This window comes from Coregonus lavaretus (assembly GCF_964263955.1).
Source record: "Coregonus lavaretus genome assembly, chromosome: 1".
Taxonomy (NCBI): Eukaryota; Metazoa; Chordata; class Actinopteri; order Salmoniformes; family Salmonidae; genus Coregonus; species Coregonus lavaretus.
Window position 1 is genome coordinate 44355182 of NC_139988.1, and position 24416 is coordinate 44379597.

Genomic DNA, 24416 nt, shown 5'->3' on the forward strand with positions numbered 1-24416 from the left:
TTTTCAGGCCTCTTGGGCTGGTTTTGAGTGGTCATGGGTTTAGAAATGTTTGTTTAACCTGGCAACCCGACACTGAGGGAAAAGATGGCTGAAGTGGATTCTGAATCCAATGGCGGGAGAATCAAGGAGAATTGGAGTATTGTCCAAAAGAATGGAAAACGTAGCAAAGTAGTGTACAGTGATGAGACTGTCCCTTTGTATCTAGTAGGAGTACGGTTTGTTAATGAGGAGCAGTTGAGCAGATTACCAATCTTGAAGAAACTATTTGAGATATCCAGACTGGTGGAGAGAGTGCTGGGTAAAGTGAAGGCTGTGAGGATCACAAGAGGCGTGCTTGTTTTGATTTTTTGTGCTTCTGCGGATCAGAAGGAATGTGCGTTGCATCTCACCCGATTTGATAAGTTTGAAGTGTTGTGACTATTCGGAAAAGGGTACCCCTTAAGGGGGTTATATCTGGCATCTCGTGGGAAGATGATTGTGAAGAGATTCAAAACATTCCTGGATTGATTGATGCATGTCGGATGAATCGTGTGGTGAATAGTGAAAAAGTTATATGGAGTCTCTCCCTACTCAAGTGCAGTTGGGGTATATAAACTACAGAGAGAGCATTTATCCCAAGACCAATGCAGTGTGATCATTGTAAAGCTTTTGGTCATGTTTCAAGTGTTTGCAGAAGGGAGAAGCCGAGATGTCCAAGTTGTGGAAAAGATCATATCATGTGTTTTAAAAGTGAGGAAAATGTGACATGTTGCAATTGTGGTGGGAACCATGAAGCTACATCTTTCGATTGCCCGACAAGGGTGAAAGAGAATGAGGTGGCCAAAGTCAGGGCTGTCCAGAGCATTTCATATGCAGCAGCTGTTACAAGGGTTGAAGGTTTGAATGGTGCTCCTGAAGAGTCCATGGTGGTGGAAAGGCCTTCACTGCAGGCTGCAGGAGTTGCCTTTCACCAGCAGGACCCTGACATTTTCAAGGTTAAGAAGGTGGACTTTGTGGCCTTTATAGCTATGGTGATTAATGGCACTGCCAAGGTGGAAAGAAGGTCCAGGAAGATAGATATCATTGTGGATGCGGCAGAGTGGTTCCTGGGACTGAAAGAGTTACATGGAGTATTGGCACAAGCCGTACCAACCTCTCAGGCCCTAGAGCCTGAGAAGGGAGATATTGAGATTTGAAAGAAGGAAGAAGTGGGAGTTTTGTTTTATTTTTGTCAATGTACTATTTTTATTTGGGTGGATTAAGTTAGTTTCCCTGTCACATGGATTTTCTTTTTACCTTGTTTTGGTTTTCAACCCGTCCAGTTGGTGGCGGCAATACACTTATTGGGGTTGTAGTCCACCATAAAACCCACAGAAGAAGAAGAGGAAGAACCTGGCAACCCTGGTCACGAGACGCTTCTTCAACAACAAAGCTACTCGTTCAGCTGTATCGATAGCTTGCAAGCCATCATGAAATCGAAACATTTACGCTTCTTTTTTTGACCATTTTTGTGTAGCGACATGAATCAGTGTTTTTTTTAAGTATCTAGCTTACTAGTTGATTTAAACGTAATTAGCTTGTTACATTTGCTATTTTGTTAAGAATGATAGTGACCGTAACAATAGGCTAATTGCTAATGCTAATCCCTGACGATGAGCTCACAAAGTTTATCCCCCCCTGCTAAAGAAGAGGAGGTCTGCTGGACAGAGAAAGAGGCTTTGTTGCTGAACATTGTCGTAAAAGAGGAGGAGGAAGAAGCTTTCAGAATTAAAAAGGAGAAAGAGGATGCTATCACATTGAAAGAAGAAGAAGATAATGTTATAGTGAAAGAAGAGGAAAAACCTTTTAGAGTGAAAGAGGAAGAGGAGCCTATCTCAATAAAAGAGAAAGACGTTTTGGGAGTGGAGGAGGAGACTGAAGATCTGATAAACACAAGTGAGTTGTTCTTATGCAGTTGTTTTATGGGGTTCAGTACGAGAGAACTGTGTTCAAAGTTTAATTAAACGGAAACAGCACAGAATGACAAATATACATTTTGCGATTTCGAACACAAGTATAATAAGAACTGGAGACTGCGTCAAAGATGTCCGCCCGTTGTTTTCAAAATAATCTACTCACGTTCGCATAGACCCACTTTGTTTACTAACATTGCCGCAGGAGGGCGATGCGCGCGCATCATGGTGTCATAAACACCTCCCTGCTCATACGGAACCCGCTAGTTACGGATACAATAAATCTGCTTGGAGCTCAAATAGTGAGCAAAAGTTTTAGTTTTCCACAATATTTTCCGAATATTACCGTACATTAAACTCACATTATGCAATGGGCTCAGGTTGCCAGACCCATATGCACTGGCGCCCTGTCAATGGCTGGACGACCCTACAAAATGGCCTAACTTTCAGTGGCCAGACATCTTTACATATCTAATTGAAACGCCCAGTGTTTATACGAAGGAAAAACTGAACGCCTACAAATCCCTTGATGCATATAATTTTGTGTTGTGTAGGATATTACGTTTCATGATTTTCAAGTGGACAATATTTGTCGAATGAAAACCGAGATGCTGCCTAGCCAACGACAAGGGCAGAAGAGAGCTTTACAAGACCTGGGCTGTATCCTGACAGTATCCTGAATGGCTGGGTATGTACCACTAATGTTAGGCTACCTTCCTAAAATAATTACTGCAGTCATTTTAGCTGTCCATTTAATCTAATAACAACTACATTTCATATTATGATAGTCCTTCAGTGATGTAGCATAGGGTAAATTCAGTTTTTCCAAATTTTGCAGCTGTTTAAACCTATAGGGTTTACTTAACTAGTGTTTTTACCACTACATCCCTAATTGACTTGCTGGGTGGCCATGTAGTAGCACAATTTAATTAAATGCAGATGTAGTCATATCTAATAACTGCAGGTTAGGGTATGCTGCAGCCATGCAGATGCACTACTGTTAAAAGTTGAACTGTATGTCAGGATTTGAAGAACAGAGAAGGCTTGTACTTCAGGAGCATTTACGTGGAACACGTCCAGGAGAGAGGTGAACCCAGCCCCACTGAGGCAGATCAGCTTGAGAAAGCCTAAGAGGACAGGCCGCCAACTCCAGGCAGCCACAGAAAAACGTACAAAGCCCAATGTCTGAGGCATGTAATAGCACACTTGGAAATCATTACACTCACTAAGACAGTACTCTATGAAAGTGAATTACATCATAATTGCAAAATGTAAACCATCACAGTTACCATAAACACACGTGATAGTTACATTGTGCAATGGAACCAGTTGATAAGACGTGGAACCAGTTTTGTTTACAATTTTCAATTCATAGAGTATTAACAAAATGAGTTGTCTAACTTTTATATTTTTATTGTTATGTTATCAGAGCTGACAGATGAAGACATAGCAGAGCTGAAAGCCCTGGAACCCAAAGCAGCTGTGCTCACCAACATGGACCGGGGAACTTGTAGCTCTGTATGATGCCAATCTAAGAGCCCTCTCACCACATGAAATACAGGAGAGGAGTGAATAGACTTTCCACAAACTGAGGCGAAAACTAACTCATGAGCAGTGTGTCAACTTTGAGCTTACCTCTAAAGAACAGGCAAAATGCCAGGCTTGCCACACACACAGAATCGGACGAATAACAAGCACCACCTTCCATCGTGTATGCACAGTAGAAAAAGAGACAGCGATTAAAAACTTAATCAAACAGGTAATACACTACAATGACAAATACTTGAATGTCCCAGCAGTGCTTTGGGGAAGAGAGATGAAGGACACAGACAGAAAAAAACTACACTGAAGAATTTACAAAAGGTCATGAAAACTTCAATGTGAAACTCTGGTCTTGTTGTGCAGCACGACAGACCACATCTTGGGGCATCGTCGGATGGAATGGTAAACGGTTCCTGTTGTGGGAAAGGAACTCTTGAGATTAAGTGTCCGTACAAATACAATGAGTACATACAATACAATAAATATGTACATCTTGTATTTGAAATGTTCATACAGTATTTGACATGTATGTTGCCGTTTGAGTTATTTGTTTGTAATACACATTCATTTGATCTTCTAGGGACAACACTTCTACATAGGTTTGTTTATGCTCTACACACCATCACCATATAATTCAATCGGTCAACCTGGGAGATTGGAAGAACAGTTGTTAACCTTGAAATTCTTTCATCTACTTAGACTCTTTCATTATGTATTCTCACAATTGACAGATGTCTTGATGTGTTCACTTCTTGGGCAGAAAGCTGCTTTCTTACTTTTGTGAAATAAGGGATTCGAAGGGTGGTATGGTATGCTGCAAGTTCATCTCTGATTGTCCGCGATCAGCTAGTATCTCATCCTTTGGCTCTATCAGTTGTAAAAATACAGATTCTGCTGTTATCTGCTTATCTGAAACACACCCACCCCAGCCTTGGGACAGAAAGGAAATGGCTCCTGCAGGTGACATTCCAACCAAATACTTGACAGTTATGGTGTTTATAATTAGATGATGTCTGGGATCGAGAGATGAGAGTCATAGGTCTGTCAATGAAAATCTCTGTGTAGTCAGTAATGCACCTGCACCGTTTTGAATTTCGGTTTGAAATATTTAGGCATGTTCTTTAAAACTGCATTCTTGCTCGGCCACATGATGAGCGGTTTCAATTTACATTTAAGCTCTTATCCAGAGCGACTTACAGTTAGTGAATACATATTTTTTTTATACTGGCCCCCCGTGGGAAAAGAACCCACAACCCTGGCGTTGCAAACGCCATGCTCTATCAACTGAGCTACATCCCTGCCGGCCATTCCCTCCCCTACCCTGGACGACGCTGGGCCAATTGTGCGCCGCCCATGAGTCTCCCGGTCGCGGCCGGCTGCGACAGAGCCTGGATTCGAACCAGGATCTCTAGTGGCACAGTTAGCGCTGCGATGCAGTGCCTTAGACCACTGCGCCACTCAGGAGTCATTCAATGCCTGTGACATCACAGGGAGCCAATTTCTCAACATTTTTGAGAGTACGCATTCAGTTATATTACACCTGAATGCAATTTCCCCGTTGCTGAGACCTAGTTTGAGTTTTATTAGGACAACCAATAAATGATTCTCCATGCTCATACAGCCATGCACAAACTCCACAAGTTTTTGGACCACTAAAAAATGAAAGCGGTTAGACCGGTGAAAAATAGAAACTACAGTGCTTTTTGTTTGATATAGAGCTAGAGGAACAGTGGGTATTTTTGAGTGTTTCTTTTAGTTGCTCATTCTCGACTTTGAGTGCGCTGATGTCTGTGCGTAAGTTGAGACACACTGTAGAAAGTTGGTCATGCTTGAGTTTGAGATCATCATAGATGACCTTTGGGACCGTGGCTTCTGAAAGAGAGAGAAGTGTAGTTTCGACTACTATAATGAAAATCACAAATGTTCTGTTCACACTACAGTGCCAACCCCAACCACACTAAACCCTTTTCACACTACACAACCAAGCTGAGCCAAGCTGTAATTGGATGGCCTGGTTACGCATTCAACACAGTTGCTTGAATAATGCTGGAACAATGTAGTACAGGTCAGCTCAGTTTAGTTGGCCTAGTAGTGACTATCCTACTGAAGACAGCAAGTGATCAGTACAACAGTCATTTTGCTCAGCTGACGACAGAACCAAACATGATCATTTCCCTGTGATATACTAAATCAAGTGACGTGACCATATGTTTATATTTCCTCTGAAGTTTTGCATGGGGTGTTTGGGTTTCACAAAGGTGATGACTAAAGTGTCTTTATATAGACATTTGTGACCGACTGCCTCGATTCGGTCTTATGTAGAACATTTTAAAATTGTGTTTTTTTACATTGGATAAAAGTAGAGACTCAGAGCTACAAAATTGTATATCATACACTGCAGTTGAGGAACAATGGGAAAGTAATTCTGCTTTGAAAGTTGATAAACTTCTAAACCCACTTTTGAAAAAATGGCCCTTGAATGTTTTGGTTCACCTTCAGGAGAGCTCTTCTTTGTCTACACCTATTCAGCATCGTTCACATCCTCTTAAGCCCTACCCAGCTCTTTAAGGATTCACATGTGAGGCCATATGCTAAACAGAGTGAGTAAGGTAGTGTAGTAAACAACCAAAGATATTAAGACTAAAAGTGGTGAAAGTAGTAGCCTACAATAAGGAAAAACTCCATGTAAAAATACACTTCTAGTCCTTGGCCTATATCCTAAAATTACTGTGGTGCAGGTCATGTTGTTCTTCACATTACCATCTCTGGTAAAAACACACTATATCAAATAAAATCAACGTTTATTTGTCACATGCACAGGATACAGAATGTGTAAATGGTACAGTGAAATGGCTACTATTTGCATAATAGCAATATCAAAAATAGTGTCCAGATAAAAATTATTTATAAATATTTTATAATTATTAGATGATGCTTACCCAGATGGGTCATGTGAAATAAATGCTATAAACACCCCCCAGCCGCATCTAGCTAAGTGGATGGGTCACTATTGTCTAGACATGTACCCATGCTTGTGAAACACAATATATAGCTGTAATCACCCCCAGACACACCTGGCTAACTTGATGGGTCATGTAATCCCAATCCATATCTACAGTACAAATGGATTGTCATAGCTAGCCACCATGCATGAAATGCTGTAGTATGAATCTGTAGGTAGTTAAAGCTAACCAACTAGGTTCAATGTTAGCTAGCTAGCTGGCCCCGTGTAGCTCAGTTGGTAGAGCATGGCTCTTGCAACGCCAGGGTTGTGGGTTCGATTCCCACGGGGGGCCAGTATGAAAAAAACACACACAAAAAAACATGTATGCACTCACTGTAAGTCGCTCTGGATAAGAGCGTCTGCTAAATGACTAAAACATTTAAAAAATAAATAAATAATTTAGCTAACATTAGTCTATAACAAGCAATGCAAATAGATTTCTGAGATACAAATAATATTACTACACAGATCATACACGTAACGTTAGCTAGCGAGCCAGCAAGTTAACGTTCGCTAGGTAGCTAACAGTATGCTTTAACTTGCAATGAAAATGACTTTCTGACAAAATTAGAAATGTATAATATCTGAAAAATAAAACTCTTACCCGTATACATCGATGTGGCGTTACATTAAATATAGTTTAGAATAAAGACTGACGTTTTCTTTTTGATGCACCCGTAGCAAAGATTTGTATAACTAGTTCCTTGTTCTATCTGTGGTCATAATGTACAGCAGCTGCCATTACTGCAGCAGCAAAAAAAGTAGTTCCCAGAAAGTCCCCATGCAATTAAATTAATTATATAGATGCCTAGCCATTAATTCTTGCAGAATACCCTATCAGAACCCAAAATATAAGCTTGTTTGTAAACAAGGTAAAATGGACTTATAGACTCATTTTTCAAAACTATTGTTTTGATCTCATTCATGGTTGGTCCTTGCATCCATAGATCTGTCTGTGAATTTGACCGTGGTTACATTTCTCCAACCACATCCCTCAGCTTTATACCAAAACAGTGGCAGGGTCCCACTTTGTTGTTGTTTGAACTGCAGATTGTCCCTTTAAGTCTAGTAGCCTACAGTACCAAGCAATAATGTACACTTAAAATGCATCCTATCCTGACTAGGCTATTTATCCATTAGGTTTATTAAATGCATAACAACAGTCATGTTCAATATAGTTTTTATTAGCCTCCAAAACACACAGCCACTCTGTGATGACACACTGTGCTCTGTTATTGAGGGATCTAGTCTAGATAAAACTTTATAGAAAGAGAGTTTTATCTTGTGGGTGTTTCATTCAGGTTTCTCTTTTTAACCAAATACTCTGTTTGCCTTTGGCAGGAGAGAGACCAGACTCAGAAGAACCAGAGCAAGAGACATCCAAACATGCAAGACCACACCAATGCTCTCAGTGTGGAAAGAGACATCTGAAAAAGTTAGGACATCTGAAAAAACATGAGAGGACACACACACGAGACAATTCTGACAACTGCTCTAAATGTGGAAAGAGATTTAGCCGGTTATGGAGCCTGAAAGAACATAAAAGAGTACACATGGTGGGAAAGCCTTACCCGTGCTCCCAGTGTGAAAAGGGTTTTGGACAGTTAGGGCAACTAAAAGTGCATGAAAGAACACACACTGGAGAGAAACCCTACCAGTGCTTCCAGTGTGAAAAGAGATTTACCCAGTTAGGGAATCTGAAATGGCATGAGACAACACACAGAGGAGAAAAAACATTTCAATGCATTTTAGAGCCTGTGGTATCTGTTGTTGGCCAAAATAGGAAACTTTCTAAACAAGCTCATCAAAGGGAGAGAGCCAAGATCCAGCGCCACTCAGGTGAAGGGAAAAAACCTAATATCAGCTGCAGACATACGGAGGCCGTAAACAGCGGCCTGTGTCACTCCGACAAACTCACGCCTGCAGACATTGCACTAAACTACCAAAAAGTGTACTCCAATCCCTACAAAGTGAAACAAGACGAGTTTATTCTGCGTCAGATGACCATTAACAAGACGAAGAGGAAAAGGGTATCAGGAGCAGATAGGAAGAAGGCTCGTGATACTACCATAAAGTACAGCCTCCTCTCCGGTGATGCCCCTTATCGAAGTGTCCCAGTCTGCAAAGCGACATTTATCAACATCTTGGGTGAGTCAATGTTTCCATCCTTGATCATTTTACTGTCCGTATGGTAGGCTACTGCAACATTAAAAGGGACATTTTACAGCTGCTTTATTTCACTATGAAACAGTGCATTCGGAAAGTATTCAGACCCCTTGACTTTTTCCACATTTTGTTACATTACAGCCTTATTCTAAAATGGATTAATTTGTTATTTTTCCTCATCAATCTACACACAATACCCCATAATGACAAAGTAAAAAACAGTTTAGAAATGTTTGTAAATGTATAAAAATCAAAAACGAATCACATTTACACAAGTATTCAGACCCTTTACACAGTACTTTGTTGAAGCACCCTTGGCAGCGATTACAGCCTCGAGTCTTATTGGGTATGACGCTACAAGCTTGGCACACCTGTATTTGGGGAGTTTCTCCCATTCCTCTCTGCAGATCCTCTCAAGCTCTGTCAGGTTGGATGGGGAGCGTTGCAGCACAGCTATTTTCAGTTCTCTCCAGAGATGTTCGATCAGGTTCAAGTCCGGGCTCTGACTGGGCGACTCTAGGACATTGAGACTTGTCCCGAAACCACTCCTGCGTTTTACTGGCTGTGTGCTTAGGGTCGTTGTCCTGTTGGAATGTGAACCTTCGCCCCAGTCTGAGGTCCTTAGAGCTCTGGAGCAGGTTTTCATCAAGGATCTCTCTGTACTTTGCTCTGTTCATCTTTGTCTCAATCCTGACTAGTCTCCCAGTCCCTGCCGCTGAAAAACATCCCAACAGAATGTTGCTGCCACCACGCTTCACCGTAGGGATGGTGCCAGGTTTGGTGGAGTGCTGCAGAGATTGTCCTGGGAGGTTCTCCCATCTCCACAGAGGAACTCTGGAGCTCTGTCAGAGTGACCATCGGGTTCTTGGTCACCTGCCTGACCAAGGCCCTTCTCCTTCGATTGCTCAGTTTGTCTGGGCGGCCAGCTCTAGGAAGAGTGTTGGTGGTTCCAAACTTCTTCCATTTAATAATGATGGGGCCACTGTGTTCTTGGGGACCTTCAATTCTGCAGAAATGTTTTGGTACCCTTCCCCAGATCCCCCAATCGATGTAATTTACCACAGGTGGACTCCAATCATGTTGTAGAAACATCTCAAGGATGATCAATGGAAACAGGATGCACCTGAGCTCAATTTCGAGTCTCATAGCAAAGGGTCTGAATACTTATGTAAATAAGGTATCTGTTTTTTATTTGCAAACATTTCGCTTCGTCATTATGAGGTATTGTGTGTAGATGAGGAAAAATATTAATTTAATACATTTTAGAATAAGGGTGTAACATAACAAAATGTGGAAAAAGTCAAGGGGTCTGAAAACTTTCCAAATACACTGTATGTAATGGTGTTTTATATAATATTTTATACAAGTGTACTGGAAAGTGACTAAATGATCCCAGCTGCATCAGAAACCAATACAATATTGACTTCAACTTCTGGATCAATTCATTGTGATATTCATTAAATGCATTTGGATAAACTAGCTTCAATCTTACTGCTAAAACAAATGATGGAGGGAGTTGGTGTATCATTTAAACTTTAATTTGTTGGTTAGTCTGTCAATATAGCAAATAAGTAGACATAGCTTGTATTCAAGACAAAGTGTATATGCTCTGGAGACCGAGGTGAGTTTACAAAGCAGTATGCAGGAACAGTTATGGTAATGTATGACATATATACAGTAAAATAAAAATATACAACTAATACTACAGTTCTACTGCATATGGTGTGTTTGGGTGGTGCAGTGTGGTGTTCGGAGTCACTTTGATACAAGGGGAGATTGTTGTTTTGGGACCTTTCACATTTCCTCAAGTCATCAACTTCTTTGTATCCAAGCGGTATTGTCAGTGAGAGAAAGACAAAGGCTATTAGACATTCATGAGCAATCGTTGTGTCTGTATTCCTACTGTAGCAGAATGGTGTAGAATATGAGACATCCCACAGACACACATTTTAGTCATTTAGCAGACGCTCTTATCCAGAGCAATTAGGGTTAAGTGCCTTGCTCAAGGGCACATCGACAGATGTTTCAAGGGCACATCGACATCGATGTTTCACCTAGTCGGCTCGGGGATTAGAACCAGCGACCTTTCGGTTACTGGCACAACGCTCTTAACCACTAAGCTACCTGCCGCCCCACACACGTTAGCTAGCTAGAACACAGTCATAGTTACTCCAAGACATATGAGTCATAATGCCAAAGTCATTCCTTTACTCTACGCCATCAGCATCAACATTTCTCCAGTTTTGATCCTAATGAGAGGCACTGAGGCTAGTTAGCTAACAAGCTATAATGTTAGACTACAGTACATTTTATGCATAGCAAACACAGCTAGCTAAACTTGGCTAATAATGGTACTAGCAAGCCCTGTTAAGGCCGAATAAATCACCAAATTGTACTGCACTGAACAACACTGGCTCATGTAAAAAGAGAGGTTATATTGCTAGCCAGCTACCGACAGCAAAACGACTTACTCGTTTGTCATTTGCCCTCCTGAGTCCTGGTCCAGCTGGTCTAGGCTGCCGCCTCTGCTTACTGGTCTTGCATATATCCTTTTCTCGCAGTCTCAACTCCATTTCAGTGTATTCCGGTTTAAATAAATAGGGCTGTATGTTCCTATGTAAAAGAACATTTAAAAAAATGTCGTCCAGTTCTTCTTTGAAAGAGGAATTGTCAGAAGCAGGCATTGTAGCAAATTATTTAACAATCTTAGATAGACAGTGCACAGTAACATAGCTCCAGTGAACCTGTAAAGCAGTACCGCCCCGGTTTTGAAAAGCCTGCCTTCGATGGTGGGAACAAGGAAATTTGGCTCCCGCCAGGCTGTAGTCTTTACAAAGCCAGGGAAAATGAGTCAACCAAGTTTAATGTTTTTTTGTCTTATTTCTTGTTTATTTCACACCCAAAAAATATTTTGCATCTTCAAAGTAGTAGGCATGTTGTGTAAATCAAATGAAACAACCCCCCCAAAAATCCATTTTAATTCCAGGTTGTAAGGCAACAAAATAGGAAAAATGCCAAGGTGGGTGAAGTCAATGATGCTATTCCCAGCGCTAATCCACAAGGAGCGAGACAAACAAAGGGTCTTCTTAGGATCAAATGTATTGATTTCAATTTTAAATAACATAGATAATCCTTAATCCTCGGCTGCCTAAATCTAGTTTGTTTCGTTAATTTAAATGACGTTGTTTTTTCCTGATTCTCCATTAATCTCTTACCTATTCCACGGGGCACACAGGCCCCCTTCATGGGATAGTTGGAGATTTTGGCAATGAAGCACTTTATCTACTTCCCCAAAGTCAAGTGAACTCATGGATACCATTTTTATGTTGTTTTGCAAGCCAACTAGCATGCATCTGATTAAGTGAGAAACTCTGTGTGTATGTGTGTCAGGGTTTCCATTAGGAAAATGTGGCGCCGGACAACGTGACCGTGAAGATTTTAATTTACCGGTCATTTGAGAAATCTACCGGAACCATATGCATTGGGTGCATAATCATTAGGGTGTCCCACCCACGGTGCTCAGAATGACAGAAATCACATTTAGATTATGGTAATGCATCTTAACAGAACATGCAACTCATGTAATGAAGCAGCCAATAAAATGTCATTTTCAAACATTTGTCAAAATGTAAGTTGTGGGAAAACATCATTCTAAACAGTGCATCTGGGAAAACACCATTGTACACAGCGCACCTGATAGTGGTTCCATGTGTGACAGAGATGAAAATCTCTGTTAGAAACTTAGAAAGAGGGGGAATCTAAAGATGCAACAACTAGGATGGTTTGCTAATATGTCTAGGGTTGTGCCTTTGGCTTCTGGACAACGAACGAAAGTTGATATGAAAACCAATAGCACAGGAGATAAATGGCATAGCGGTGGGTCCAATAGGGAAGTAAATGGAAATAAATGTGGCAAAATTATATAATTACTCCTGTCTATACAGAAATAAATAAATAATTCAAAATACTTCACCAGAATGCATGACTAAGCCACAGAGGAATCGATGATCATTAGCTTCTTAAAAAAAATAGCTGTGGATTGTTTCAAATCACAAGCTCGTAGGTCTATGCCTATTTGGGAAGCTCACAATTTGGACAGCGCGCGTGGCAATAGGCCTAGCTGATTATTGAGTTGCGGCTGTCATTGAAAAAAAGCATCAAAAATATGTGTGAAGAAAATATGTCTTGAGTATAATTTAAAATGTTGAGACAAGAAGAAGGGGAGGGGTGTGTGGCGAAGATATAGGCGAGTTTCTCGCCACAATGGCTCAGCTATCTCCCGCCAATTCCTGCACATTCATTGTTTAATTGTGTGAATTCTTTGCCTTTGATTTTTTGTATTATTCTCCATTACATCTGTCATCAGTAGTAAATGTACTTTGGTTACATTATTTTCTGTTAAGACCCATGGGGCGGCGCACAATTGGCCCAGCGTCGTCCAGGGTAGGGGAGGGAATGGCTGGCAGGGATGTAGCTCAGTTGGTAGAGCATGGCGTTTGCAACGCCAGGGTTGTGGGTTCATTTCCCACGGGGGGCCAGTATGATTTTTTTAAATAATAATAATAATGTATGTACTCACTAACTGTAAGTCGCTCTGGATAAGAGCGTCTGCTAAATGACGTAAATGTAATGTATTCATTACAGTCATTTACCGTTCTCATTATCAGAGTGGAAACGTTGTTTGCAGAGTTCACAACCTGCTACAGTTGTGAGAAACAAGTTTTGGTTTATTTCATAATCATAATTTACGAGATTTGTCAAATTTGTTATTGTCTTTTGTTTGGAGTGCTCCATGTGAGCAATGAGCATGTCTGGTTTCTCTGTCCTGATAATGTTGAGGGAGCGCGCACGTCCCTGAGCACGCAAAGAAGTACCTGGCCTGCTGAGCGGAAATGTAGGAAAGTGTTTTTTTTTTACATCCATTGCGAATGATAATATATTTAAACTATAGTTCCTCACAGTAAGCTATTTGAAAAATATTTTCAACAATCTCCCCCTCGATAATCACCAATCCTCGGTGTGAAAGAGCAATGGAAGTTATAGGCCTACTGCTGCATTGGCCTATAGGCTGTGAAGTCAGTATAAAATAATTCCCTCCACGTTTCCATGGTTGGATTTTGTCTATAGGCTACTTTTTAAGCAATGTAAGACATGCCTAATAATATGAAGAAGAAAAAAACACATTCGGGTTTCAAAATGCTTACTGCCTCCAGCTCACATTTTAAAGTGTTGGGTGACGTGCTGATAGCCTATTGCCTGCACTTGAATGATGAATGGGAGGCGCGCTTCAATTACCAGTTGAGAAATAAAAATAGTTGCTCTTTTTAATCATGCACCAAAACAGTTTTTAACACACGATTGCATTTAGAATTGTTGCGCAATGAATGAGTTTATAAAAGCACATGTTTTAATCCAGCAGCAACCAGCTGAGGACCTGCAGGAGAAATCCTGCTCAAAATAGGCTCTGTATGCTGTGCGCTTTTGATTGTTGTGTTGGATAAATAAGATACATGATGACTAATGAAAATACACACAGGCCAATTTAATTCCACGAAATTATGCAAATTAACCTATAGACCGATAAACATGATGGTCAAATGTATTTCCATCAATGAATAAAAAGCATTATTTTGCAATGGGACTTTTTTCTCCAGGTCATTTTGGCAACAGTTTTATTTATCCGTTTTTCTTTTATCGGCCAAAATACAGCAATTGCCAGCTAAGGGAAACCCTGGTGTGTGTGTGGTGAAGTAATATTAATCATATATTATATACAGTACCAGTCAAAAGTTTGGACACACCTACTCATTCAAGGGTTTTTCTTTATTTTTACTATTTTCTACATTGTAGAATAATAGTGAAGACATCAAAACTATGAAATAACACATATGGAATCATTTAGTAACCAAAAAAGTGTTAAACAAATCAAAATATATGTAATCTTTTATATTCTTCAAAGTAGCCACCCTTTGCCTTGATGACAGCGTTGCACGCTCTTGGCATTCTCTCAACCAGCTTCATGAGGAATGCTTTTCCAACAGTTTTAAAGGAGTTCTGAGCACTTGTTAGCTGCTTTTCCTTCACTCCGCGGTCCAACTCATCCCAAACCATCTCAGTTGGGTTGAGGTCGGGTGATTGTGGAGGCCAGGTCATCTGATGCAGCACTCCATCACTCTCCTTGGTCAAATAGCCCTTACACAGCCTGGAGATGTGTTTTGGGTCATTGTTCTGTTGAAAAACAAATGATAGTCCCACTAAGGGCAAACCAGATGAGATGGCGTATCGCTGCAGAATGCTGTGGTAGCCATGCTGGTTAAGTGTGCCTTTAAGTCTAAATAAATCACAGACAGTGTCACCAGCAAAGCACCATCACACCTCCTCCTCCATGCTTCACGGTGGGAACCACACATGCGGAGATTATCCGTTCACCTACTCTGCGTCTCACAAAGACACAGCGGTTGGAACCAAAAATCTCAAATTTGGACTCATCAGACCAAAGGACAGATTTCCACCGGTCTAATGTCCATTGCCCCTGTTTCTTGGCCCAAGCAAGTCTCTTATTATTATTTGTGTCCTTTAGTAGTGGTTTCTTTGCAGTAATTCGACCATGAAGGCCTGATTCACGCAGTCTCCTCTGTACAGTTGATGTTGAGATGTGTCTGTTACTTGAACTCTGTGAAGCATTTATTTGGGCTGCAATCTGAGGCTGGTAACTCTAATGAATTGATCCTCTGCAGCAGAGGTAGCTCTGGGTCTCTTTCCAGTGGCGGTCCTCATGAGAGCCAGTTTCATCATAGCGCTTGATGATTTTTACGACTGCACTTGAAGAAACGTTCAAAGTTCTTGAAATTTTCAGGATTGACTGACCTTCATGTCTTAAAGTAATGATGGACTGTCGTTTCTCTTTGCTTATTTGAACTGTTCTTGCCATAATATGGACTTGATCTTTTACCAAATAGGACTATCTTCTGGATACCACCCCTACCTTGTCACAACACAACTGATTAGCTCAAATTCACTTTTAAGAAGGCACACCTTTTAATTGAAATTCATTCCAGGTGACTACCTCATGAAGCTGGTTGAGAGAATGCCAAGATTGTGCAACGCTGTCATCAAGGCAAAGGGTGGCTACTTTGAAGAATATAAAATATATTTTGATTTGTTTAACACTTTTTTGGTTACTACATGATTCCATATGTGCTATTTCATATGTTGATGTCTTCACTATTGTTCTACAATGTAGAAAATAGTAAAAATAAAGAAAAACCCTGGAATGAGTAGGTGTGTCCAAACATTTGACTGGTACTGTACCTCACATGCGACCTGTGATAAGACAATGTAATGAATATGACAAAGTCATATGTTTATCTGACTCCATGAAGATGATTTAGCAATATGCAAGAAACTATAGTTGAGTTACAGTAACAGAAACGTCAAGAAAGGTATGAGAGTTGTCTATCAAAGGCAAATAGATTTAATTACATTGTAAAATGAACGATACATTATACAAGGCATAAACCTTAAGTTACAAGACAATACAGACATTAAAGAAAACATTAAATGCCCACACCAGCAAAAATCCACTTTTTTTTAGCTGGAAGACAATGCCCAGAGCTTACCCATGATGTTGCACAACGATTTAAGTCAATAAATTATTGTTTTAGTGAAGGTATGATATATTGGGTCTTGAAGTGGGAAATCCAAAGTGGGAAATTTGTGGAAATCCCTGTCATTGATGTGTAATTTCTTTCTGACTTATGTGTCAGTTATAGGGTTGGCTTGAGTTAACTTGGAACCACCTATCTACAAACATGTTAGCGCTAACACGTGTGGGCTCCTAACTTCCATTTCACAGCCTGTTGCTACTGGGGCGTATTCATTACGAAAACCGTTTACCGTTTAAGAACTAAATGGAAGCAAACAGAGCAAAACGAGAGTTTCTATTGGAAAATTCAGGTAGGTCCCCCCCGTTCCGTTTGCTTCTACTTAAGAAAAGCTTTGCAAGAGAATTGGCGTAATGAATACGCCCCAGGCTTACTGCGGTCTGCAATGCACTTTGACTGTTGGGAGATGTTGGATGGGCTGACGCGGGAGAAATGGTGTGTAAGAAAAAAGCTATATTATTCTGATGAGTGGATAAGTTAAATGTCAACACAGCTGGGACACGTCGTAGTTTCTGGAGATATGTGCATGATGGTGCTACACCAAGAGCGTAGCTAGCTATGTAGCAGTAACTATACCGTTACAAGTTTGGCTGGCTAGCATAGCTAACTGTGCGGTGAAGTCCCTTACGAAAAAAAGATTGCAGTCAGAGTGCAGTTTAACTGCAATCACTGTGTCCAAAATACCACAGTTGACTGCAGTTACTGCACTTTTACTGCAGTTTCAAAAATGCAATCTTTTTTGTAAGGGGTAAATCCATATGAAGTAAATTAGTATATATTGCTCTGTGAGTAAATCACTACTTTACCAGTATTAACACTATCGCATCGCCTTAGTTATGTTACCAAACTGCAAGGTGTCTCTAAAGTAATAAACCTAGCTGTTAAAGGGGATGTGCATGCTGACCAATGTGATACAAAATGCAGCAAAGTAATATCACAACGTGCAAATTAAAATTCAGGGGAAGTTGTAAGGACAAAACATTATGATGTTTTAATTCGCTAGCTAGCTTGCTTTCAAGGTTGAGAGATTGGGTGTTTGTAACTAGTGAAATTGGTTCATCCCTCAATTTTGCACTTTTGTGTTTAGCAGAGTAACTAGGGATATGCATCTTTCCCTTTCAAGATGATTGAATATGTCTCTAGATACATGGGCTCCAATACGATACAGAAACGATACGTTTTAGTTTGAAACGATTCGGTACGATTTGGTTTGATTAGGGGGGAGGCAGGCTAGAGGCGGCTCTAGATGCACTAACATATGTTGCATAAACAAATTCATTTTCCATTGTAAATTAAAATCTGCTGTGATAGAGCTCATGAGCTGGGCCTCTCTGAGCTGGATCTGTCTGAGCTGACCTGTGTGTGTGTAAATTATGTACAGTGGGGAAATAAAGTATTTAGTCAGCCACCAATTGTGCAAGTTCTCCCCCATAAAAAGATGAGAGAGGCCTGTAATTTTCATCATAGGTACACGTCAACTATGACAGACAAATTGAGAAAAAAAATCCAGAAAATCACATTGTAGGATTTTTTATGAATTTATTTGCAAATTATGGTGGAAAATAAGTATTTGGTCACCTACAAACAAGCAAGATTTCTGGCTCTCACAGACCTGTAACTTCTTCTTTAAGAGGCTCCTCTGTCCTCCACTCGTAACCTGTATTAATGGCACCTGTTTGAACTTGTTATCAGTATAAAAGACACCTGTCCACAACCTCAAACAGTCACACTCCAAACTCCACTATGGCCAAGACCAAAGAGCTGTCAGAGGACACCAGAAACAAAATTGTAGACCTGCACCAGGCTGGGAAGACTGAATCTGCAATAGGTAAGCAGCTTGGTTTGAAGAAATCAACTGTGGGAGCAATTATTAGGAAATGGAAGACATACAAGACCACTGATAATCTCCCTCGATCTGGGGCTCCACGCAAGATCTCACCCCGTGGGGTCAAAATGATCACAAGAACGGTGAGCAAAAATCCCAAAAACACACGGGGGGACCTAGTGAATGACCTGCAGAGAGCTGGGACCAAAGTAACAAAGCCTACCATCAGTAACACACTACGCCGCCAGGGACTCAAATCCTGCAGTGCAAGACGTGTGCCCCTGCTTAAGCCAGTACATGTCCAGGCCCGTCTGAAGTTTGCTAGAGTGCATTTGGATGATCCAGAAGAGGATTGGGAGAATGGCATATGGTCAGATGAAACCAAAATAGAACTTTTTGGTAAAAACTCAACTCGTCGTGTTTGGAGGACAAAGAATGCTGAGTTGCATCCAAAGAACACCATACCTACTGTGAAGCATGGGGGTGGAAACATCATGCTTTGGGGCTGTTTTTCTGCAAAGGGACCAGGACGACTGATCCGTGTAAAGGAAAGAATGAATGGCGCCATGTATCGTGAGATTTTGAGTGAAAACCTCCTTCCATCAGCAAGGGCATTGAAGATGAAACGTGGATGGGTCTTTCAGCATGACAATGATCCCAAACACACCGCCCGGGCAACGAAGGGGGGGGGCAGTGTAGTGTAGCCTATGTTTTTTGTCCCCCCACTTTGGTTCTGAAATCACCATCACCCACTAATTGGTTAGATGATAGGCTTTCTTTTAACAAAACATGGTACTGAATTGGGAAAAAACCTCAAATTCAAGATAGGGTTCCTTTACAGAAACAGGGCTTGTCTGTCCTCCATAAATAGAAAACAATTTGTGCAGGCTACTTTTATGTCAGTTTTAGATTATGGTGATATTATCTATATGCATGCATCGGCAAACACATTAAAACCACTGGATGCTATTTACCATTGTGCTCTCAGGTTTATCACGGGTGATAGTTACAAAACTCATCACTGTATCCTATATCAACATGTGGGTTGGGCCACTCTATCTGTGAGGCGAGAGCAACATGCTCTCTTGTTTATTTATAAAGCACTTCTTTTAAAACTACCTCCATATATACAGTGAGGGAAAAAAGTATTTGATCCCCTGCTGATTTTGTACGTTTGCCCACTGACAAAGACATGATCAGTCTATAATTGTAATGGTAGGTTTATTTGAACAGTGAGAGACAGAATAACAACAAAAAAATCAAAATAAACGCATGTCAAAAATGTTATAAATTGATTTGCATTTTAATGAGGGAAATAAGTATTTGACCCCTCTGCAAAACATGACTTAGTACTTGGTGGCAAAACCCTTGTTGGCAATCACAGAGGTCAGACGTTTCTTGTAGTTGGCCACCAGGTTTGCACCCATCTCAGGAGGGATTTTGTTCCACTCCTCTTTGCAGATCTTCTCCAAGTCATTAACGTTTCGAGGCTGACGTTTGGCAACTCGAACCTTCAGCTCCCTCCACAGATTTTCTATGGGATTAAGGTCTGGAGACGGGCTAGGCCACTCCAGGACCTTAATGTGCTTCTTCTTGAGCCACTCCTTTGTTGCCTTGGCCGTGTGTTTTGGGTCATTGTCATGCTGGAATACCCATCCACGACCCATTTTCAATGCCCTGGCTGAGGGAAGGAGGTTCTCACCCAAGATTTGACGGCACATGGCCCCGTCCATCGTCCCTTTGATGCGGTGAAGATGTCCTGTCCCCTTAGCAGAAAAACACCCCCAAAGCATAATGTTTCCACCTCCATGTTTGACGGTGGGGATGGTGTTCTTGGTGTCATAGGCAGCATTCCTCCTCCTCCAAACACGGTGAGTTGAGTTGATGCCAAAGAGCTCGATTTCGGTCTCATCTGACCACAACACTTTCACCCAGTTATCCTCTGAATCATTCAGATGTTCATTGGCAAACTTCAGACGGGCCTGTATATGTGCTTTCTTGAGCAGGGGGACCTTGCGGGCGCTGCAGGATTTCAGTCCTTCACGGCGTAGTGTGTTACCAATTGTTTTTTTGGTGACTATGGTCCCAGCTGCCTTGAGATCATTGACAAGATCCTCCCGTGTAGTTCTGGGCTGATTCCTCACCGTTCTCATGATCATTGCAACTCCACGAGGTGAGATCTTGCATGGAGCCCCAGGCTGAGGGAGATTGACAGTTCTTTTGTGATTCTTCCATTTGCGAATAATCACACCAACTGTTGTCACCTTCTCACCAAGCTGCTTGGCGATGGTCTTGTAGCCCAATCCAGCCTTGTGTAGGTCTACAATCTTGTCCCTGACATCCTTGGAGAGCTCTTTGGTCTTGGCCATGGTGGAGAGTTTGGAATCTGATTGATTGATTGCTTCTGTGGACAGGTTTCTTTTATACAGGTAACAAGCTGAGATTAGGAGCACTCCCTTTAAGAGTGTGCTCCTAATCTCAGCTCGTTACCTGTATAAAAGACACCTGGGAGCCGGAAATCTTTCTGATTGAGAGGGGGTCAAATACTTATTTCCCTCATTAAAATGCAAATCAATTTATAACATTTTTGACATGCGTTTTTCTGGATTATTTTGTTGATATTCTGTCTCTCACTGTTCAAATAAACTTACCATTAAAATTATAGACTGATCATTTCTTTGTCAGTGGGCAAACGTACAAAATCAGCAGGGGATCAAATACTTTTTCCCCTCACTGTATCATCATTCATTTCCACTAGATATACTAATTTTAAAACCAGTTCACAGATGTGGATTACATTAGAGACTTCTGTGGTCTCCACAGAGTTGGGTAGGACTGCCTTCAGTTCCTTTGCACCTTATTTATGGAACAAACTGCAGATCCAACTTAAGTTAGACACTCTGGTGTCCCTTGCCCATTTTAAACATGTTATGGAGGATCAATATGATGTTGTCTGTGATTGTTTCTGTTGAATTGTGTTTTTTGTTTTGTATGTTTGAAATGTCTAAAACTGTACATGTCAACATGTTTACACAGGGCACAGCCGTAAAAGAGATCCAGGTCTCAGTCTGTTTTTCCCTGTTAAAATAAAGATGTAAAAAAAAAAAAAGAAAATTAACTTGTCATTTTTGCAGATTAAGTGTTTGAGCTAGTTAATGTATCAATATTTATCATTTTCAAATTAGCTATGACATAGCCAATGAATATATAGCAGAACTATGGATTCCACCCCACATCTCAAAATTGAATGGTTTTGACCATTTGGAAGTTTTTATGGAGTGATCTTCTCTTCTCCTCATGCTTCGGCCATGCAGTGCGCCTCGCAGAAGTAATTGCTGTCCTCGTTTGAAATTATCAACTTTACCCTGTATATCTAAAAATGACCATATACACTGACTGTTTAAAGCAAACTACCAAACTATTGCTGATGTTGAACCCTAAAATCTATTGTAAGCCCTGTTCAGCAGTTATAGCCAGATGAGTTGTGTCTCCGGTAGCTTACTTTTATTCCGGTAACACAATTTTCAACAGCGCATAGATAACAATAACCTAGGAAATTACATAAGTTGTCACTCACCTAATAAAGCCTAATATCATGCAAGCCATTTTAGCATTTGAATGCTGAAGGTGCTGGGCAGTTGTGCAAGATCAGGAACAGGCCGCCTACCTCCTGTTGGTCAGTACGTGAAGCTGGGCACAGTGCACAGTTTGACTAGGCTACTGATATTGCCTGGGGTTGTTCAGGATGCAAAATGACTTGTAGATCAATGGCTTGTATCTTAAAGGGATACTTCTGGATTTTGTCAATGAGGCTCTTTATCGACTTCCCCAGAGTAAGATGAACTTGTGGATACCATTTTTGTGTGTCTGCCTGCAGTTTGAAGGAAGTTGCTAACTAGCACCAGCGCAATTGCTGACTTCCAGTCATTGTGCTAACACTAGTTAGCATTGGCTTGAGAAACTACCTCTAACTTCCTTCATACTGGACACTGAGACATAAAAATGGTATCCACGACTTCATCTGACTCCGGGGAAGTAGATAAAGGGCCTCAATGCCAAAATCCTGAAGTATCCCTTTAAACATTTTAATCGGGACCGATTGCGTGTCGTTGAATCGTTACATCCCTAAGAGTTACATTCTGTCCTATTCAACAGGCACCAAATATGAGAACTAATATTGTAGTTGCCTATATGCCATTTTATCTTAGGCTAACCATCCCAGCCCCCCTCTGCTCTGCATGGCCACATAAGTGAAACCAGAAGTGACATATTCCCTTCCACAAATAATGTTTGAGGGCCTCCCGAGTGGCGCAGCGGTCTAAGGCACTGCATTGCAGTGTTGTGGCGTCACTACAGCCTGGGGTTCGATCCCAGGTTGTGTCATTACTGACCGGGAGTCCCATAGGGCAGCGCACAATTGGCCCATCATCGTCCGGGTTAGGGGAGGGTTTGGCCAGGGGGGCTTTACTTGGCTCATCGCGCTAATGACTCCTTGTGGTGGCCCGGGCGCCTGCAGGCTGACTTCGGTTGAACAGTGTTTCCTCTGACACATAATAATAATAATAATATGCCATTTAGCAGACGCTTTTATCCAAAGCGACTTACAGTCGTGCGTGCATACATTTTTTTGTGTATGGGTGGTCCCGGGGATCGAACCCACTACCTTGGCGTTACAAGCGCCGTGCTCTACCAGCTGAGCTACAGAGGACCACACATTGGTGCAGCTGGCTTCTGGGTTAAGCGGGCAGGTGTTAAGAAGTGTGGTTTGGCAGGTCATGTTTCGGAGGACGCATGACTCCACCTTCACCTCTCCCGAGCCCGTTGCAGTGATGAGACAAGATTGTAGTCATGAAAAAGGGGGGTAAAAAAAAATATAAAAATTAATAATCTTTGAGTATTTCATTGTATGTGACTCATTGTCAAGTTCATAGAATTTAGGCTACACATTTATCCATGACAGACAGAGCATGTGACTATTCACTAACCTTTGTGTCTGTGTTTCTGGAGTCAACAGATAACAACAATTCAGCCTCACTGAAGTTTGTCCAGAAATATGCAGTGTACACATTCATTTGAGTAGCTTATTGTGAAGGTAGGCCTATGTCACTGTACATAACATCATAACTCTCACACGCCCAGAAAACTAAGAAAGAGAGGATTCTCTCTCTCCCCCAAAAATGCAAATCAAGTCACCGTCCATGATTGTCCAACCCTGCTAAAATCCCTACACCACTTAGCTGAAGTAGAGTTAAGTCAGGACTACAAGAAGGCTGGACAATCATGGGTGGCTTGACCCGGGTGTTGATGTACACAGTGGGTAGGATAATCTCTGCCTGATTCTCAGTTCTCTAGGCTAAACTGAGAACAGCAAAATGGTAATGTATGGACCGGATCCATGACAGACCAAAAAAAAAATTCAACAACCTACCTATGTGTTTCATGTGTCTTACAGGACTGAGGACTCACAGGCTCTGTGATGCAGACCAAGGACAAAGGCTGAGCAAGCAGCACTATTGTATGACAATATTAAAGTGAGGATGTGGATGATTATTTTAATTTTATTTTTTATCACAGAATGGGTCAATTTTTTGTTCTGTTTATCATTCAATGCCTGTTCTGATAATGTTTACATAACCAACTACAATTACAAGCTGAGCAAACAGTGGAATGGAATGGAAAATCCATTATTGCCATGTACAGAAAGCCCAGATGTTCAATATATTCTACTCCTGCGCTCATTGACTACTGAGGGTTCCCGATGTTGCAATATGTTTGAGGGGGTCCACATTTCAATTGTTATGGGGGTCCTCATGGGCACCACTGAAATTAGAACCATGTCTGTGCTCTAACAAGCCACCACTTCCTCCTCTCTTGGCTATAACCTATATTACAGTATACACATTCTGTTACAGGAACATTGGCAGACCTGCCAACCTGCATGCACATTTTGCATACCATGCTTGCAATTTGAGGTCGAAATATGCTGGAACCAAAAACTAGCCTAAAACAAAAACGCGAAAATAGGCTTCTAGTTGGCACATTGTGGTTTTGACTCAACCTTCTGAAGTTGAAGCTGGGCAAATCAGAGTACTTGGGTGAGGAGAAAAAATCTCTAGCTCACCGCTCTTTTCCTTCTTCGAGCTGGATGGCAGCTCTCCACTTGGACCATTGATACCACTGATGTGAGAGGAAAAAGGGTCGGGAAAATTGATAGCTTTCCAAAATGTTATGTGTTAGTCAAGCACATAACCACTATTATTTCCTAGGTAGCTCCTTAGCGAAGG

The 24416-nt window shown here is 41.2% G+C and overlaps 1 protein-coding gene across 2 annotated transcripts in view; it reads left to right on the top strand.

Moving 5' to 3' along the window:
- The first annotated feature begins 1349 nt into the window (after window positions 1-1349).
- The window catches only part of LOC311102242 (uncharacterized protein), a 32199-nt gene continuing 9132 nt past the window's right edge, over window positions 1350-24416 (top strand). Inside the window, exons 1-3 of one of the 2 annotated variants that reach the window (XR_014609983.1) lie at window positions 1350-1914; window positions 2486-2619; window positions 3361-3995. Coding sequence is in view for 1 of the 2 variants with exons in the window: in XM_084143505.1 (XP_083999631.1) it covers window positions 1632-1914; window positions 7819-8625 (1090 nt within the window). In the remaining variant the exon portion in view is untranslated. Of the gene's footprint in view, window positions 1915-2485; window positions 2620-3360; window positions 3996-7818; window positions 8626-24416 lie in introns of those variants that run through there. The other variant, XM_084143505.1, reaches the window with a different exon arrangement.